The 21,842-nt window shown below is 39.7% G+C and overlaps 1 protein-coding gene across 2 annotated transcripts in view; it reads left to right on the top strand.

Annotated features, from left to right (window-relative positions):
* The first annotated feature begins 3,685 nt into the window (after positions 1-3,685).
* The window catches only part of LOC145996133 (zinc finger MYND domain-containing protein 11), a 97,776-nt gene continuing 79,619 nt past the window's right edge, over positions 3,686-21,842 (top strand). For both annotated transcript variants that reach the window (XM_083132449.1, XM_083132447.1), the window contains exons 1-2: positions 3,686-3,844; positions 9,356-9,453. In XM_083132449.1, coding sequence (XP_082988575.1) covers positions 9,443-9,453 — 11 coding nt within the window. In that variant the 5' untranslated portion in view covers positions 3,686-3,844; positions 9,356-9,442. The remainder of the gene's footprint in view (positions 3,845-9,355; positions 9,454-21,842) is intronic.

Below are 21,842 nucleotides of genomic sequence, written 5' to 3'. Positions count from 1 at the left end.
CTTCCTCCCTTCCTCTAATTCATCAGTTTAATGTCGAACTTGTTGCCGTACGCATTCAGTTTCATCAACACCTATTCACACTCCTCTCCCTCTATATTCCTCCCCACCACTCTTCACAGAATATCCCTTTATCCACCCTCACCGACCTACTCGACACACTCCCAGGACCCTATCTCATAACCGGTGATTTCAACAGCCATAACCAATTGTGGGGTAACGTCCAGACCGATAGATTAGGTTACAACATTGAACATTGGATCTCTGACAACGACTTCATTATAATGAACGACGGTACCCCCACCCACTACCCACACAATGGTTCCTGCCCGACTGCCATCGACTTAACAATAGTGTCCCCAAACCTCTTTTCTCATATCAACTGGACAAACGATTTAGACTTACGAGGGAGTGACCACACGCCGATATTTATTTGTTTACCAAACACCTCTCCGACTACAGGAGTGACTGACATCCCTGTCCGTCGATGGAGACGCGAGTCTATCAATTGGAATACCTTTCGTTCATACTTCCTTAACTTATACTATATGGATGACATACCCTCTCACCGGACAATGACGTACACCAAATTCCTCCAAATGATCACGTTAGCACTTGATCGGAGCGGTACGCGCCAAAAATTCTTTTCCATAGACCGATTCCCTAAGATTCATTGGTGGAACAATCAGTGTGCCGCCATCAAAAAAAAAAAAACCGCACTCAAAAAAGTTTATGCCAAACACCCCACACCCGAAACATGGCAGGAGCTCCACAAACTACAGACGCTCGCAAAAAATACATATACTAAAGCCAAACGACTGGCATGGAAACTCTTCTGCCAGTCCCTCGATGTGACTATCCCCATAGGAGCCATTTGGCGTAAATTCAACTCCTTTCGACACCCCCATATTCCCCGCCCCCGACCGCTCCATAATGCCTGGGAAGCGGAATTTATGGACCTCCTCACACCCCCTACGGTTACCTTACCTCCCCCATCCCTAGCCCCGACAAACTTTTCCTTTACAGCAGATTTCCCTGCCGTTACAATTCCGGAACTTCAACATATCCTAGAGAATTCCCCCTCCACTGCCCCAGGATATGATGGCATCACTTACGACACCCTCAAACACCTCCCAGAACAAGGACTCAATATCCTCACGGCAATCTTCAACTCTGTTTACCGCAGGGGTAAAATCCCACGAGGATGGACCCAACATGTTGTCATTCCAATATTAAAACCGACGAAACCAGCGACCCATGCGACGTCATACCGTCCTATAGTTCTTATACCTGTAATGGCTAAATTATTCGAAAAAACTTTACAACACCGCATAACTTGGAATTTAGAGAAACGAAACTTTTTTCCTCCCTCTCAAATGGGTTTTCGAACCGGACTCGGCAGCCAAGATGCTATCTGTACTCTTACAGTGGCAATTCAAAATAGCCAAATCATGCGACATTATTGCTTTAGTTTATTTATAGATATTGCTCACGCCTACGACTCGGTCCACATTCCCATATTATACCAAATACTTAATACTCTTCACATTCATCCGGGGGTAGCCCAATTAATATGGCACTTATACCACGAACGAATATTGGTTTTTTGGTTCTCCCATAACGTCACGGGACCACGAATAATTCGGAGTGGTGTCCCCCAAGGCTCCCCACTTAGCCCAATTCTTTTTAACATATACACTCAATACTTGCATCAAACGCTAAATTCCAATCATCATATACTGCAATACGCTGACGATTTTTGCTTCTACAATAGCACACCAGATGCCACTAGAGGCATCTTAGACCTACGCAAATTTATCATTCAATTACGTGATCAATTAGCGTTCCGCGGCTTATCATTTTCCCCGGAGAAATCACAGATCATTATTTTCAATCCGTATACGCTTACCCGCTATCCCAATACGTTACCTCATTTACATCAAATTCCGGTGGTCCAAACCTGTAAATACTTAGGTATCCATTTCGACCGTAAATTAACTTGGCAACCGCATCTTCAATACTTGCACACAAGAGGGAAAAAATTGATCAACATTTTGAAAGGGCTTGCCACTACCAAATGGGGGGGCCACCCCTCCATTATGCTATTATTTTATAAGAATTGCTTTCGCTCACTTTTTGACTATTCGGCACCCGTACTGGGAGGGATGTCTGATCGCTGGCTCCAAAAAATGGATATCTTACAGCGACAGGCACTCCGAATCTGCCTCGGACTAATGGCATCTAGCCCTAACGTGAGCGTTTATGGAGAGAGTACTGAACTGCCTCTCTCATTCCGATATCAATATTCTACAACGAAATACATCTTGAAAGCATGGGAACGACATCCTCACCCCTTTAATACCGTATTCGCTATTCAACGCCAACTGAATGCAACTCTCAACCTCGATCGCTCTCGCCTTCGGCTTTTCTTTTTATCTTGTTATAATATTGATAGCGATGCCTACCATCTCAGCTTTACATTTACATCCCCTTTGATATATACTCTCCCAATACTCACCGCCCCTCTTCCTCATATTAACTTTACTGATTTCGGAAGACATGAATATTACAAAGAACTCTGGCCCGACCATATTTTTATCTACACAGACGGGTCCAAAAATGCTGACCGAGTTGGATGTGCCTTTTATGTCCCCCAATACAATGTTATACGCCAATTTTCCCTCTCGTCAGAAGCATCCATCTATTCGGCAGAGTGCTATGCCATTTATCAGGCCTTGATACACGCTCGCGAAGCACAATACACGCAAACTTTAATTCTTACAGATGCCCTCAGCGTATTATTCTCGATCGCTCGTTGCGGTAAGGATGCTTATCGGTTGCAACTCTTCCCCATCTTGATCTTACAAGAGTACTTTCACCTCCAAAACAAAGCCCAACGCGTACAGTTTACCTATGTCAAAGCGCATAGCAATCTCAATCCTCACCAAGACCTTGTGGATCATTATGCCAAAACAGCTGTGGACGTTCCTTCCCCCTCTACAATCCGACTCGCCTATACTGATCTTCTCCCACGGGTCAAAAAAAAAATCCAATCTCAGTGGGAAAATTGGGTTCATGACGCAGTGGCAAAAACCACTACTTACAAATGGTTTTACGACAAACTCCCTATTCGACCTTGGTTTCATCATCTAAAAATACCCCGTGAAGTGATCACCTGTATCCTACGGCTTAGAACGGGACATGTGACCACAAACGAGCATCTGGCACGCATTCACCAAACTCCCTCTCCCACTTGTACCTGCGGAGAACATAAACAAACCCCCACCCACTTATTTTTCCAATGCCCGCTATGGAACACACAACGCCAGGCACTTTTCCACAGACTACATCGACAAAAGGTTGCTTCTCCTTTCTCCTTGCCCACACTACTTTCATCTCCTTCCCCCTCTACTATGTGGATTCTCTATGGCTTTGCCCGACAGTGCGAACTTCGCTTTTGATTCCCGCCCTCACCATAATTGTACTATAGTGACAGTGAAGTGAAGTGTCAATCAATATTGTGATGTTCATCTTAGTGCGCGAACTCCTAACCCTCAATGTTCTCAGACCGTTGCCCAAGACTGCTATCATTTAAGCGGTGAGGGGCATGAAGAAGAAGAAGAAGAAGAAGAAGAAGCTTCTGGAGAAGGGTGAGTGAGTCTCTTTTTCTGTTTGTGTTATTTCTAAGGAATGATGTGTAGTTCCAACAGCATTTTTAATTATGTTTTTTTATGTAACAATTTGTGAATTTTAGAACTAAAACTAAGTATATTTGTGTCCGTGCTTTTCGAAGAGAACCTGTTAGTGTAAGAAACGACTACAAACACTTGTCTGCTAAATCATGTCCGTAGGTACCTTCGTATTTTTCTGCTGCCGGTGAATAACTTACGGAAATATTAGACTTGTAAATGCATTTAATTACATTTTCATGGTGTTCGTTCAAAAGATCACTCCACTTTCCTAGTACAATTGCTATTTGAATATCACTTATTGCAATCTTCATCGGGATTCAAGCAGTGTGTTTACTACGTGAACTCTTTGTATTGAATAACATTGAGTATATCAGAGGAAAATTTAGCTGTACAAGATTAGAAGTTTATTTGCATGATTGATTTCGAATGAATTCACTATTGTTGGCCAATATTACTGCATAATTCATCATTGATTAGGTGTATGATTGTGTTCTCACACTAATACTGAGTCGCTAATGGTAACATTGTAGATCAGGACTACTTTAACCCTACAGAGCTAACGTGGAAATCGAAGAACACTGAAGCTAAGGCGTAGTCAATTTGACAACGTTACTTTTTTGTTTGAAAGAAAGTTTTATTGGCAATTCAAATTGACTAACAACATAAATTTGTTCTTATTTATTTTTATAGTGTTAACAACAAATAGAAAAGATTTGATATCATTTAATGTGCATAGTTAAGTTCATGACAGCAAATGTCGTGGTGTTCTAAACATATTGCTTTGGAACAATGGCTGCGAAACAATTTTATCGTTCTCCTTTTCTTGCTTTGACAGAAGGCAAAGATCTGGCATTTCTTTGCTTCCTGGGCCTCTTGTTTCATCTGTAGGCATATTCACATGTAATATTTCCACCATGGGCAAGAGTAACAGGCTTGGTAAATTTGCATTCCCAGATGGTTCCTTTTTTTCCATTACTGCATTCCAGTTCAGAGCTTAATTCTGAAAAATTACAAGGTTTTGTTGTTTTGCTGTGATGAAACTCTAGATCAACATCGTAGTCATCGTCATCTGTCAACATGGACTCATCAATTTCCATGCCTCTAGCTTCACTAAAACTCTCACTTTGGCAGGCATCTACCCCCTCCATTCCTTGAGCCATTTGCTTTATTGCATGAAAGTGAGATCCACTTTGTTTTGCACAATATCATTTAAAAATGCTCAAACGTACCGCTTGGAATATCTATGTAGAGAGATAAAATACGTATACATATAACACCATGAATCAGAAACTCAGCTTCTGGACTACTGTGCAGATCAGTGAACCAGAAATAACGAATCAAGTGGACAGCAATTTAACATAGGCAATGTCAGTCCCACTGCAGCTGAAGGTCAAGTGAGAGTACTAAATGCCTCAAGCTCATCACCTGATAATGGGGGTTGAGGAAAGCTTTTCCTATTTAAGCATTGTCATTACCGATTCATGCCGATACTTGAAAATTGTAATAATTAAAATTTGTTAAATATTGATCATATCGGTAGATGAATTGTGACCGATATTTTTCGATACTGATACCACTGGTATCGGACGATACCAATACTTCGGCATCGGTATCGGTTCAGAAACACGGGAGACTACTTTACTCATGGACAATCAGCGCGAGTTGCAATAATACACAAAAAAATATTGATTTTATTTATTAACACATTTTAAACTTTCAGAAAAAGGAAATTAGTTTCCGCACCTCCCTTGCGAAATTTTGACACCTCCCCAGGAGACACACCACACAGTTTGAATTCCACTGGTCTACATCATAAACTGAATATGCAGAATTATAGAACATACTTGAAAATTAATAAATAAAATGTACTAACCTTACAATTGTGTATACTTTTATGTCCAACTTATATGAAAGTAACTTTAACCTTTAGGTGCCCAAGCGTCTCGATCGAGATACCCAAAAGTAACCCTCAATTGCCCAAGCGTCTCGATCGAGACGCTGTGTCAAGGTCGTTTTGAGAGTTAGCCCCCTCCCCCCACCACATATACGCCGAATTTGCAAAAAAAACATATAGTCTGAATCTCTGGTTCATTCCGCGTACAACGGTATATCACTCATCTCTTTAGGGCAATTAGCTTCCGAACTACACTCATTTAATTGAAACTCTGCATTTTGCTCAAAATCGGCTTGGGCAACCGAGGCTTACTATTGAAAAAGGGCTTGGGCGTCAAAAGGTTAAACTGAATGTACACCAAATTTCATACCAAATATAAAAAGATAAATTAAGTCAATTTTCCAAATTAAATATGCATTCATGTGAGTAGAATATTGTTGTCCCATATTTACTCGGGATGCAATGCTCGACTGTGGGGGAAATGTTACCCCTCAGCTCTAAAATTTGCTCTCTTGTCACCATATTAATTAAGTATTATGACAACTGTTTAATATAAAATACCTGTGGGTGCAAGGACAATCAGAATTTTGTCACCATGTTGAATCATACATTTGCTATCCCAAACATCCAGGGAAGAATCTGCCTGGCTCAACTTCAGGTTGCTTCATGCTAACTTCATAAAGCGTGCACATGCCATGTAGGTGTAAATAATTCTTACTGCACTTCCTTTTGTGAAGTGATTTTTCTGTCCCATAAACTTCCATGTATGTATTTCATTTGATAATTGTAGCATAGGAAACTGACCAGTCTTCCAACCTTGAAACATTTAGTGTTGTGTTCAGTTTACTTATTTTCTTTTTCCAGAGTTCATAGAAATGTCTTTATATACAGTTTTGAACAGTTAACATTGAAGTAATGGGTTTTAATGATTAAAATGTTTGCAAGTTTTATATGAGCATTAGAAAGTTTGATGGAAGCATTAGGAAATTATTGTGGTCATGTGTTTCAAGCTTTGAGAAAGTAATTAACACTATTAGTACTATTTATCGGAGAAATTATGATTTCAAATATAGCTACAGAGGTCGTTCAACGTTGACCGATAGATTTGTGAATATAAAAGTGGTAAATAGCTGGAAAACAATCAAATTGCCAAGATGTACTTTCATCCTTCGTGAGTATTGCACATTCGCCCCGATATAGTTGGCACATGAGTAGTAGTGTTAGCAACAAGGCCAGCAAGTAGTGTGTCTGTAGCTGTGGAGCAGTGGTTTTGATTGATTTGGTGTTTTAAGTCCACTTTATGCACAGTATGGCTAATCGGGACTGGACCTACAATTTAAAGTGGGATCCGAACCACTATGTGCCTCCACCAGGAATCGAACCCGGGAGCAATGGTGTATGATTAAATTCCTGGTGAAGGAGGACCTGAAGTCAGCTGAAATTTTGAGAGGATTTTAAACACAGTATGGGGAATAAACAATGCCACAGGTGGAATGATGTCAACGTTTTGGTGAAGAATGCTAGTTGCTGACAAATGAACCACACGGACACATTTGTCCGGCCGGGACTTGCAAGGTGTTCTTTATATGAATCGATTGGGGAAAGGGTCATGATTATTACCCAGTATTTCTGCACATTGTTGAAGGGTGCCATACATAATGCCATTCGTGAGAAAACACCGGGAATGTTGTCTGCAAATGCCATTCTTCACCATGACAATTCATGCCCTCACATGGTGAATTTAACGGTTTTGCTTCATGTTCTTACACTCCAGACTTAGCCCTCAGTAATTATCAGATTTGTTTGAGCTGCTTAAAGAGCATTTGATTTGATTGATTTTGTTTTATTTTACTTCGTGGTTTGTGCCTCTTGGCTAATTTGCGAAGATGGGGATGAGTCATGAAATTGATGAATGGACATTTTACAAACAACCATGCCCAAGCGGGGTTCGAACCCGGGACCCTGGCATCGTAGCATTATGTGCTAGCCACTCAGTCACAGTGTCCGGCAAAGAGCATTTGAGAGGGAAGAAATTGAAGACACATGAAGCACTGACAAAAGATGTCCTGCAACATCTATGACAGCAGTCAACTTCCTATTATGCCTAAGGACTCAGGGAACGCACACAATGATGCCTGGATGCTCGGTGGGATGCCTTTGAAAGATCGCATAGTTTGGTGTGTGTAGGACAGTTTTTTCCTAGAAATAATAGTCTCGGTCAAAAAATTGTTAACCATTGTTGTAACTGTATCTTTAGTCAAACTAAAAATAAATGTCTGATTAAGAGAGCGTGTGTTCTCCTGAAACGTCACAACAAAAAACTGTGTTCGTTCTTATGCTTGTAATAACAGTAAACAACATGAGAAATAACCTTGAACGAACCTGGTAGCTTATGCAAGCATCTGCACTTTCCAGTAAGAAGCCATTTAGTTACAGTCACCTTAGACGTGTGCTACTGGTCGATTACTATTTTGTCCTGAAAGAGGGGTTTTGTGTTTGAGACTAGGTGTCACGTTGTCAGCTGTTGGTGATATTATTTTAATACTTGGGAGCTGTAAAACATGCACCTAATATTGAAGAATTGCATCAGAATATTAAAATAGATATTAATAACCCATGGTGCGACAGCCCTCAAAGGACCTTGGCCTATCTCCTGACTGCCAGTCTCCCTCCCACAATCCTATCTAGAGTTGTAGAGAGCTTCAACTGGTAATGGGGTCCACACGTCGAACCCTGAGCCCTTATAGGAGAAATATTTATGCTGGGTTACACAACTCACTCACCCAATTTCCTCAGGATGGTGGGTTGCCACCAGTCCCTATACACAGGCCGAACCTTGACTGAACCTTGGTGGACTCGAACCCATGCTGGGCCGCAGTCTGAGTCCAAAGCACAGCACCTTTGACCGCGGTGGAGAACATAATAGATATTATCTAATCGCAAAGTAAAAAGAAAGTTTGAATTGCAGGTCAATTAGACTATGCGAAAGTGTTGCGCATCATTTTTGCATACCCCGTGAAAGACCAATATGCCGGGAAAGTATTGGCTGGTATTGGTAGATGTTTTCCAATCGATATTTTCCGATACCAGTGGTATCGGCTAGGCCCAAGTGAAAACCATCACCTGTGGATTGCATGTTGTGAAGGTGCACCAAGGAACGTGGAGGTAGGGTTCACACATTCTCGGTTTTGGCCATAACATTCTCGGTTGCCAAGACAATACTTGTACTGTTGGAGATTTATGCATAATTAGAAATTTTGATGTGTGTGGCACCAGGATTAATTATCTAGGGTTGCTGAGGGAGTGCAGAATGAAATTTGAAGGGTGCAATGTTGAAATAAAGAAAAGTTGAAACATGCCTGCAGGCATGTATCTAGAATTATGTATTTGAATTGGGTTCGATCCAAGTGCCTGACATGTAAAGATAATAATAATAATAATTGTAAGAATATTGATATAACAGCATATATTTAGTATCTAACTTTTAGGTCAAGTTAAGATCACTAAGATTTGAATAATAACATCCCTTCTACCAAAGAAAGTAAAAAATGTTTAAAATGTATTATTTACTGAATACCAAAATAGTTGTTACTTTCAGCTGACGAAAAGGGAAGTCCCTGATCATTATATTTATGCGTATTCTTTAACGGATATTTGTTGTAAAAGTTATTAAGCATTTTTGGTTGAAAGTATGTTTTGAAAAAGTGCACCCCTTCACACTCCCTGGTGTTTACATAGATGTGAACTATATTCTTCCTTTCTTTACTTGCAGTTCAAATAAGAGAAATGAACATCAAAGATGGTCAGCTGCATATTGCAACGTAGAACAAATTACAACTAGAAGGAAACTAGAAGGACCATGAATAAGAAGTAAGTATCCATTTTCATCTATTTCTGCACTTTATTCTTGTGCTTGTGGATGTGCAGAGAACATGGGACATTTTTCGTTACTCTGGGAATGGTGATGATAGAAATAGTGTCTTTTGAAATTTTCATTCAGCAAGCATCATCTTTCATTAATACAGTGGACACTCCAAGGGTCCATGAAAAGAAATTCGAATTTAAAAAAAAGGCAGTATAAAAGAAAATCAATAAAACATAACTACAGTGCCCTCTTTTCAAACAAACTACTTCGTTGAGCACTATCCTTTCATGTTATCCACACACACACTGACAGTGGGGCAGGAAATGTGCCGTGGCTCGTGTCGGTCTGTAGATATTGCATACTTTCATATACACTATGTTGCCATTCGTTGTCACCGTGCCGTATGCCCGGTGAACGCTGTTTACAGGAGTGTATCGTACGCACAGTGAAATTCCGCGGAGGTGTGGTCCTGCTTTTAGTTTGTATGGTCTTGGTCCTCTTGTTTTAGTTCGGGGAAACATGAATGCTGATGCGTACCAAAAAGTTCTGGACAATTCTGTGCTACCGACATTGTGGGAACAATTCAGTATTGGCCCATAACAGTTTTAGCATGACAATGCTCCATGTCATACGACAGGCATTATCAACACGTGGTTCGAGAACATGTGTGTGCAGAAACTTGATTGGCCAGCCCAAAGTACAGATATCAACCCCATTCAACACCTTTGGGACGAATTGGAGCGCCGCTTGAGAACCAGGCCATGCTCCCCAAAAAACACCACTGAGCTGTTTGCCGCTTTGCAGGAGGTATGGTGCAAGATTCCCGTCGACACGTATCGCAAATTGGTGGAAAGGGTTGCGGATGTCATTGCGGCGAAAGGTGGCCCTACACAATACTGATGTGGTGCTGCGACCAGATTAACGTACTAGTATGGGGTGTCCTGTGACGAATGGCAACATAGTGTATATGGTATTTGAGTCTTACATAATGGTATACCGGCCGGCCTCCTTGGCGGAGTAGTTAGCACATCATGCTACGATGCCAGAGGTCCCGGTTTTGAATCCTGGCTAGGGCATTGGTCTTTGTGAGTCTCAATTTCATCATATCATCACTCATCCCCATCTTCGCAAATTAGCCAAAAGTGGCACAAAAAGCGAAGTAAAATGAAGGAAATCAATAATGATATACAGAATTATTATTTAGAATTGTAATTGCATAGAGTGATTTCCTTCCATGTATGGTTTTAGATAGACAGTGCTCTTTATTAGACTTTAAAATATGGGACGTTGTCAGTCATTCCACTATGAGTGTGGTATGCTCGAGCGTAACATGTTTGAGCGTTGGAGACTCGAACAAGTTTGAAGGGGTCCCATGCAGCACTCTGGTACGTAGCCATAAAAAAACATTTCCACCACCCAAATTCCACAGTTCTTTATTATAAAAAATACAGATAGGTTCTGTAGATAATTGTTATTCTTGTGCTCCATTCCTTGAGCATGTTACATTACATTGGCGTGACCACCATGTGCTAGTGAAAATGCATTGTGTATTTATTACTACTGTCCTTCAACCACGGGTGAAAATCTTCTCTCTCCAACTATGACTTGCGAAATATATGGATGTTTCAACTTTTTTTTCTTTTTACATAAGACTGCATTTACCACTCATCTTGAAACACCTTGAAGAGAACTTAAAACAAGACCCCACACACCATGCTTTCTGGGAAGAAATTAGAGAGCAGGGAAGGTAGAAGTGGGGATTAATGTCGGCCCCACAACAATGGAGGCTGGCCAAGTGCAACAAGTGCAGATGTTTTCACCTAATTTTCAAATTAATATTGACATTTTTCATTTGTTTGTTAAATTAAACTATTTCCCAGAAGAACACACACGATAATACTCAAATAATACACTGCTCGGCACTGCGCACGTGAAGAGTTTGTCGTAGCGTAAAGAAATCAAGGGCAGACGCTGCCAGGTTGCGGAAGACTTTAGCCAGTTGTCATGGCAACGGTGACGTCACATAGCATTGGCCTTGAACGGGTGTCGCCTTGTAGGTGCAGAAGTTCTCTCGTCGACAGAAAACATTGCATCCAGTGGTTGTGGCAAAATCGTTGCGTTCTCCCGAGATCTTGTTCTGCGTGTGTGTTTCGAGTTTCCTATCGTGTGTTGAGCTGTGGTTTGTACAATGAACCCTGTAAATGACTTAGTGTGTAATTTGTTACAGACACCATTTTCCAGATGGACGGATGAAGACAAAAAGACGTTTTAAATTATGGGTGGGTGGCCCACTGACATTCTTCAAATATCAGTTAAGCGAGAGAACAAAAAGGCAGGGAAATCGTACAACATTAAATTTAAAAGTTCCTGGTTTGTCGACTTTCCTTGGTTGTGTAGTAGTCGATATTTGCAATTGTTGTTCTGCTTTCCTTGTTTACTGTTTAGCAACAAATACAATGTGTGGAATAAAGAAGGGTATAACAATTTTGTCAATATAACGGCAATATATAGGCAATGTTATATAATATAACATTGCCTATAAATGTACTTCTTCACCTGTTATTTTAAGCATGAGCCGCTACTGCCCCACAATGCACCAGCACTAGTGAAAGAATCGATGATCTATGGGATCAGAAACATCTATACAGCCGAGGGGAAAATATAATTTTCAAATACGGGACAATTGATGTCCCAGGTAAGATTATTATGGGATGAGGAACACATTACTTAAATAAGAGACATGCTGAGGTTGAGAATATGTGGGACCTTACCTCTATGACAGACAGGCTCCAGCTGTAAGCTATGTGATTGATTGATTTGGTTTATTTTACTTCGATTTTCTGCCACTCTTGGATAATTGTGATGATGAGAATGGGTGATGAGATAATGAAATTGATGACGGCACTCACAAATGCCCAGGGTGGGATTCGAAACCAGCACCCCTGGCATCGTAGCGCACTGTGCTAACCACTCCACCGCGGAGATCAGCCTATGTGCTTTGTGTTTGAACACACCTAAATGTGTAACAATGTAAGTAAATATCGCAGAAAATAAAATTATTTTGTAGTTTTCGAAGTGTAAAGTAACTTTTGCATCACCCTGTATAAACTATAAACATTTGGTGAAGGTGCTCTTTAAAATAAGGAAGATATTTATGATTAATTTAGCCTCATAATGTTAGATGGAATTTATGTGCAAGTTGTAGACCAAAATCTGTTAGAACCCGCTCTTATATGTTTCGGCAAGGGTTACTTGAAGATGAGCAATTTTTACATATGTGCATTAAAACAATGAACCAACCAATTACAAATGAATGAATCATATATGACTGACAATACATGACAGGAAATACTTGTGCTTTGAAGACTTGAAATAGTGAAACATGATACATATTTATCTGCTGGAGGACTTGAACAATGCGAGCTTATCTGTTTACATAACTTCCAGCACAGCACCATTGTGCCATAACAACTCTGCAGTTTTACGTCACATCAAATACCCTTGTGGTAAGTAACATCCTGTCAGACAGTTGTGCTTGTTCGAACACTGCAGAAGGAACTGCAAGGAGTGCATGTGTGTGTCTGTAAGCGACTTCTGTTTTCCAAATCTCGTTCTTTAATTTCTATCATTATCTCCTAATTAATGTAATGTAAGTACAGGGTGATTCACAAGTTCTGCACCTAAGTCATCAGAAATGAGTTTTCACATTATTGACTTGTTAGTTTTCAAGTTGTTGGCGAGCCAATTTTCAATATTGTTTTTGTGTTTTGAGTCATTATACTTGTAACATTTCAATTTATAGAATGCAACAGATGCAATGAAACATTATTATTAGTAAATCAAGAGGGTATAGAAGCAATTCATTTTCATGGTAGTTATTGCTTGATAATGTGAGTAATATTAAATCAATAGAAATAAATGTTATAATCATTTCTGAGGTTCTAAGCTTTTCTCAGCTTAAATTTTTTACAACAGTATATTTTGTACAGGCCAACAAATTTAAAATTCAACATTTAAAAGAAATCTAGATCTTTGCAGATTTTGCAATGACGTGCTGTGACCTTAGCTTAACCCTTTCGGGGCGGGGCCTGTAGATGTCAGAAGTAACTCAAGGACGGATGACGAATATTTCGGCAAACAAATATTTTGGTAATAAAAGTTTAATAAACAGGAAACTGAATTAAAAAAACGACTCTGTATCTTTTTGGATTTAGTCTCCAAGCTTTCACCTCACATCTGCCGTCATCAACGAGTACACTCTGAGGTCATACTCGCGTCGCCAGGCTGATTGTTGTATTCGCCTTTATATAACTTGGGGCAATCAGTGACCAGTGGCGGTTTGCCCTGATCGAGGGGTGCATTTCTGATAACGTCTCTGTGGCCAGTTGTGATGAAAATTCTTCGTGATTTTGAGTTTTTTCTTTTTTTATTAAATTTACTTTTTGTATTATTGTTTTGATACTACGTATTCACCTTTATATAACTTGGGGCAATCTGCGACTAGTGGCGGTTTGCCCAGATCGATGGGTGCTAGCTAGCGGATGGGCTTGATTTTGAGTTCTTGCTTTTTTCTTTTTTATATAAAATTCACTATTTGTACTATCGTATTCGAATTTATATATCTTGGGTGACCAGTGGCGGTTTGCCCAGATCGATGGGCGCATTTCTGATGGAGTTTCCGGTCAGTTGTGGTAAACATTCTCCTTGAATGTTTTTTTAAAAAATAAAATACCATTTGTATTATCGTTTTGATACTATGTATTCACCATTATATAACTTGGGGCAATCAGCGACAGGTGGTGGTTTGCCCAGATCGATGAGTGCTACCGGATGGGAGCTAGCCAAACTGGAAAAAAAAAAAAAAAAAAAAAATTGAAGTTCCTCTGTCTGTTGCTTCCAAAAATGGGTACACATTGACATGTTTACCTTACCGAATGAATGCCTTGGAAATTCTGAATAAAACGAGCCCTCATTGGCATTTATCGTGTTTTTACAACTTTTTAAAAACACATTTTCCAACATTACATTTTGCTTAAAACTTCCTTGGAGAATTTCCATGGATGACGAATATTTCATCATCTGCCTCGAAAGGATTAATGTCATACCGGAATCGCCATTTTCCTGCCAATAATGGCATTCAAAATACTTTTTCAGCAATGGGACTTCCTCCTTAAAAGCTTTCAGGTTTTGTGCGTATGTATGCAAACACATATGCACAGACACATGTGTACAGCATGAATGTTTGTTTATGGCTGTTCTTCATTATTTCCATAAGTTCCTGAGCCATTTCTATAGTCACTATTACATTTCAGAACCAGAGAAGTTATGTGAAGTGGCAAAAATGCAAATTTGGACAGCAAGAAACAAGTCAAGTACAATACCCCCTCACACATGTATCGGAGTATTTAACATAGTGTGCTTCGATGCTAGGTGTCCTGGGTTTAAATCCATGCATGGACATGGATATTCTTTGTGAGTGTCCTTTCATCATATCATCACCATCGTGATGTGCCAGTAAGTGGCAGAAAAGCGATGCTAAGCTAAGTAACAAAAATCAAATCAAACACGCACATTTTCACATTTCCGAGTGTTATGCTTATTAAATGGTATTCATTACCTTTTCAAATTTTTGGCAAGAGATTAGCATATTTAAATACAGGGTGTTTCACTCGAGGCGGAACCCTGTATTTCGTTCATAACTCTTGACACTAACAAAGATATTGCAACGAAATTTGGAGTGGACTTACCTCTGTTCATGCGAAGTCTTGTGACATCATAAGAAGGGCTGGAAATGGCCACTATTGGCATCCAGGCAGCATTGGAAGCGGCGTTTCATCTTGTGGAAAGTCCGTCTCAGTATGTCAGGTGTCACTGCTGGGATGGCCACGCTGATGTTTGCTTTCAAGGCCTCTATGGTTCGCAGTTTGTTTGCGTAAACCTGCGACTTCAAATGTCCCCAAAAAAAAATCAGGCGGCGTGATTTCACCCGACTTCGCATGAACGGAGGTAAGTCCACTCCAAATGTCGTTGCAATATCTTTATCAGTGTCAGAGTTGTGACCGAAATACAGGGTTCCGCCCCGAGTGAAACCCCTGTTATAACACTACTAAAATGTTGACAACACATTAAATAGGGCCTCCCCGATGGTGCAGTGGTAATTTCGTCGCCTTGTGATCAAGGGTCCCAGGTTCGATACCCAGTGGATGCACAAAGTGGTTCGGATCCCATTTTAAACTGTAGGTCCAGTCCCAATTAGCCTTATTATGCATAAAATGGACTTAAAACCAACTCAATCAATCAAAACACATTAAATATTGTTATTTGTAAATAATAAGACATGTGAGTTTGAGTGATCTATCATTGCTGGACTTGCTACTCCTCATTACACGTCACTGAGCTTGTGAAATGAATGTGGAAAAATGCCCTTATAGTGGTTGAAACTGAGTCGACATTTCGACACGTACACACAAACACGTATCATCCATTCTGTTTCGCAAAGTTCGCTTGTCTTCTTCAGGGATACATTTCAAAACAGGAGCACGTACATGTTGTTAGACTGCAGTGTTAAAAACTTTTTCAAGAAAGGTATCCATAGCAAGCTTTAACGTGTAAAAGATGAACGTTGTAACATGTTGTTCCTACGGAAGTGTCACCTGTTGTACTACAACCATTTAACCTTCCTGTGGATACCTATTTTTATATTTTTAATGCTGCCCGAGCAGTCAGGAAATAACGAATGGTCATTTTAAAACGTCGTTAATTCTCGATGTTTTCTGCATTGTAAATGTCTGGAACTTATTGGAAATTGTTAGTTTCTGTACCAGAAATGCAAAAACAATCACGTAAGGTGAAAATGACGTGTAGAATTTGCGATTTCCAGAGCTTTGGGAAATTTCGAACACTTCCCGTCTCGGGAAATTGCAATTTTTTCCCATCCTGAATGTCTGAATTTAAAAAGTTTCCCATGCCAATTCCGTCCCAACCCAAAAAATTGTGTCCCGCACACCCCTAGTGTACGTTGGCGTTTAACATATTTTTCAAAATACGTATACTGTATTTCACCGCATAATTGTCACAGATGTTATACCATTTTTTCTTTGTTAAAAAGTAGTGTGTGACTTACGGATTAAGTAAGTATTATTAATACAGTAGAGCGTCGATTATCCGAAGTAATTGGGGGACATGGGTGTTCGGAAAACTGGTTTGTTCGGATAATCGAACTGTACATGTTTATTTGCCAAAAAGAAGTACTGTACAGTAAATTTATTCATAAAAACAGGCATCTCTTTAAGTATGTATTACAAAGTAACGTACAAAGGCAACTTTAGTAGGAATATATAGTATGTGGTACAGTTTATTAAACAAAAATATGTACATATTACATACGCATTTTGCATGAACAATACACACAGTACACAAAATTAATGTTTAAAAAAATCCTTTATTTTGGTCTGTCTAAGCAAGCCTACACGCTTACGAGCAGCTAAGTCACGTACTTTTTTCATTACAGATATCTGAAAGTGAGCGAGTACACAGTTCGGTTAAGCGGTCGTTCGGTTGACCGACGTTCGGATAATCGACGCTCTACTGTACTTATACCTAGTCTTACCATAAATACTGTCCCAAAGTTGTAAGTAAATAGACACAAAATGGTGACAGATATTGTAATATCAGAATAACATGAGGTGCATGGATGCATTATGAACCAAAATCACAAATAATTATTCGAAATGGCCACCTTTAGCACTGACACACTTCTGAAGTCTTCGTGGCCACGCATCAATTGAATTACGCAACACATCGACTGGAAAATGAGCAACTGCCTTCAGAAGAGATCGACCGCTTTAAACTTTCAATATTGGGATGTCTCTTCTTCCAAGCCATCTCCTGAAGCTTGGACCACAATTTGTAGTACAAAAGGTATAGGTCTGGACTTGCAGAAGGCCAATCTGAAGTGGAAATGAAGTTTGGAACATTTGCTATGAGGGCACGCTCCATTTCTGTGAAAAAGGGGTAAAAACATCAGCCAAAGTGTACCAGCAGACAGTGCTTGAGAAACTATGCAAGAATCTTACCGACACCATCTTCCATGGAGAGAACTGGAGCTTCCAGCAGGACTCAGCCCCAGCACACAAAGCACACACCACCCAGCAGTGGTTGGAGGCAAATGTTCCTGACTTCATATCCACGTCAGATTGTCCCTCTGCCAGTCCAGACTTAAACCCTTTGGACTACCAATTGTGGTCCAAGCTTCAGGAGATTGCTTGCAAGAAGAGACATCCCAATATTGACAGTTTAAAGCGGTCTCTTCAGAAGGCAGCTGCGGAGTTTCCACTTGATGTGTTGCGTAATTCCATTGATGCGTGGCCACGAAGACTTCAGAAGTTTGTCAGTGCTAAAGGTGGCCATTTCGAATAATTATTTGTGATTTTGGTTCTTAATGCATCCATGCACCTCATGTTATTCTGATATTACAATATCTCTCACCATTTTGTGTCTATTTACTTACAACTTTGGGACAGTATTTATGGTAAGACTAGGTAATTTATTTATTACTAGGTAAAGTGTGTTTGGTGCAAGATTAGGATACACAGAATACTCGTGATTGTTGAAGGGCCTCCCCGATTGGCACAGTGGTAGCGTTGTCGCCTTGTAATCAAGGGGTCCCGGGTTCGATACCCGGTGGAGGCACAAGTGGTTCAGATCCCACTTTAAACTGTAGGCCCAGTCCCAATTAGCCTTACTGTGCATAAAGTGGACTTAAAACACCAAATCAAAATCAAATCGTGATTGTTGAACAAATCAGTGCACATTTCTTCATCACAGTTTAGTGAACATTTTTTCCGGCCTAAAAAAGTTAACACATAAGTTGTTATTCATTTGAGCATTATAGTCGAAATAGAGAAAATTTGCAAAATACGGACTTACAAAATTTAATCTTGTGCATCTGAGGAATTGCACTGAATCCATTGGGTTCGTTACCTGTTGTGTGTGCGATGAAAAGTTATAAACCAATTTTTGGACAAAAATATAAGATGTGACAATTATGCAGTGATTTTTTGGTTGATTTGGTGTTTTAAGTCCACTTTATGCATAGTAAGGCTAATCGGGACTGGAAAGTTTAAAGTGGGATCCGAACCACTTGTGCCTCCACCGGGAAATTTAACCCGGGACCCCTTGATTACAAGGTGACGACGTTACCACTGCGCTATCAGGGAGGCATAATTATGCAGTTAAAAACAGTTTTTAACACTAGAACGGCAAAGGATTTGATACCCCGTAGAACAGCAGAAATAGATCATTTTGACCCCTTGTAAGACATGGATTTAAAGATTCTAATTATTTTTGAATGGAAACATATTTTTAATTTATATTATTTTTGTGCTTTGTATATTATAATCAAAGTGATTAGCTGGTTTGTGATAAATTTTGCTTACAAAATAAAATATAATAAATAAATGGACACTCCAGAATATGCAACATGTTCGGAGACGTCCTTCCTGGTCCAAGAGCACTCACTACCTACACGATGACATGTAAGCTGTGACAAGTGGGAACATGATGACACAGGAACCTCAACCTAACGCTGATATTTCTCCACCCATAAATGAAATAAAAGCAAGGGTCAAATTGACCCCTCCCGCCGTTCTAGTGTTAAGAGCAATATTATTATTAGCTTCATGTGTGTACAGGTGAAACGTTACCACACATACCAGACCCATTTAGTTTCCAGCATGAAACATCCCCTTTCACTGCTGAGATGTGATTGGTCACTTCTTAGGTTTCTTTTTCTACTCGCCACAGCAGACATTCCAAACAGCCAATCAGACAAGCATGTTCTCAAAATCTGCATGCACTCTTATGCTATTGGAGGCCAGAAATTACACTGGTCGTTATCCTGTGCCTCTTTTATTTGCATTATATTGAATATTATGAAGGCTAAGGAAAATAAAATATAGAATAAACCATACCAGCCATATGTTGCAGCACATGCTTGTTGGTGTGATTCATTCATTTTTTCTTTTATATGTAGGAATGCACTTACTTGCATCCTAGCCTAGATAATTGTGGAAAACAAGAATAGACAAGTAACATTCACGCCACAACTTCCAACCCTATTCAGTCTTCACAAACACTTCACAGTTATACTTTGTAATAAGAACTGCACATAACAATTTCAACTAATTGCAATATAATTTTTATTGTGAGAACTACAATTTTTTTGAGTTTATTTTTGCACAAGATGCATCAAATTTTTCAATCAAACAGAATTTTATTTGCATTGTTGCATTTATTTTCTTCCCATAGATTGTGAATTTAATAGCTTTTGAACTGTTCTTTAATTTGCTTAGTAATTTATTTTTTTTGTTTTATGTTTTCGTGGCAATTACATGTTATATAATAAATATTATTTATTCAGAAGAGACCCACGTGCACATTTTCTCGCATGTAAACTATGTGATAAAAATGATTAGTAGCTATGAAGTAGAATTTTAGTTTTTCTTGTATGTACGTATTGCTTGCATTGTAGAATGTAGAGGTAGAATTTGTATTCGTCCAGAATATCATTATCACATGCTTACTCCTAGCTGTAGAATTACAAATATTCTCTTAATATTTTAACCATGAATATATGCTTGTAAGCATGTACATTTTTATATTCTCTTCTGCCTCCTCGATTGCACAGTGGTAGCGTCGTCACCTTGTAATAAATGGGTCCCGGGTTTGATGCCTGGTGGAGGCACATACTGGTTCGAGTCTCACTTTAAACTCTGGGTCCAGTCCCAATTAGCCTTACTGTGCATAAAGTGTACTTAAAACACCAACCAACCAATCTTCTGCAGTCATCAATAGTATAGCGATATCTTCGGAATATTATATTGGGTTGGTGCAAATGAAATGTCCACTTTGACATCTGGTAGGAAACTCACCTCAACAACACAACACAGGGATTGACTGAGGTCATGGGTCTTAATGTCATAAACTCTGTACACGTGCAGCAAACAGGCTGGATCTCCCAGACACTCAGGAGGCATTGTGTTGCTGAACAGGGTCGTCTGAAAGTGCACCATTTAGAACACACAATTGCGAATGATTTTTCTTTACAAATTCAACCTGGGACACACTGCTCAGCAAGCCACCAAAAACATTAACAGTGCATTTGGGCCAGGAATGGCAAATGAACGCACCATTATCAACATCCAGGGTGGTTTCTGAAACCACCTCTCCACCCACGAAAGGTGTTGTTGCTGGTATGGTTTTATGGAGTGTGTGATCCATCATGTCTTTCTCAGGCGAGGTGAAACCATCAATGCAGATCGTTACAGTTTTGAACTCCATTAAATGCACCACAAGCTTCTCCGCAAGCATCCAGCAATGGTCCACAGACATGGTGTCCTTATGTTGCACGACAATACTCGGCCACATGTCGCGCAAAGGACTGTGCAGGCTCTACATGAGTTGCAATATGAAACCCTTCCTCATCCAGCATATTCTCCTGACCTCTCCCCCACTGACTACCATCTCTTCTGGCATCTTGATCACTTCCTGATAGGGAAGACCTTTGTTGATGATCGGGCAGTGCAACATGCCGTTGAGTTCTTTACGTCGCAGACTCGAGACTTCTTTCGCCATGGAATCCAATTGTTGGCTGACCGATGGCAAAAGTGTGTGGCTGCAGACGATGACTATTTTGATTAACCAGGTATTGTAGTTTTGATTTTTTTGGCCTTTGGCAATGACGCACCTGGGCCGGACATTTCATTCGCACCAACCCAATACTTTGAATATTTTTGTTTTGAGCCATCAGCTTTTACACAAAACATAGGTTTGTGCAAATGTTATCATTTACAATAAATAATATACAAAGGGACAGTACCTAATAATCTTTGTCATTTGAGAAAGAAGAAAGTATGTTACAATTTCAGCATATATGGACTTCGTGCTTCAATTTGAATACGATTTAGTCTGTTTTTAATTCTTCAACATGTGTTTCTTCATCTGCTGGATGTACTGTTGTACATCTGTTCATGAAACAGCAGCTTGATAATCTTTCTTGTGAAATAGTGTGTATGATTTTGATATGTAGAACTTTTTCGACTATTCCATGGATTTGTCCAACAATCAGACAAAGAAAACTGAGCCATTGTGGAACTGATGAATGAAGAAGTATCTGTGATGATAATTGTAGGATACATGGTATCCAGAATATGTTACCAGACAGTATTAAGTATTTTAATATTGTAGCAGTAGTATTGTGTGTTGTATGCATTTCTTTAGGAGACTTTTGATCTATTATCTTGCTCAAGTTGATATACTGTGTGATGTATGAGTACAGAGCCGTTGTGAGGATTACTATTCCTGCATAGCATAAGAGTATTGCAAATAGGTATGT

This window comes from Lepisma saccharinum, chromosome 12, assembly GCF_977018435.1.
Source record: "Lepisma saccharinum chromosome 12, izLepSacc3.1, whole genome shotgun sequence".
In the NCBI taxonomy this organism is placed as follows: Eukaryota; Metazoa; Arthropoda; class Insecta; order Zygentoma; family Lepismatidae; genus Lepisma; species Lepisma saccharinum.
This window is presented reverse-complemented; position numbering and strand designations above follow the sequence as displayed.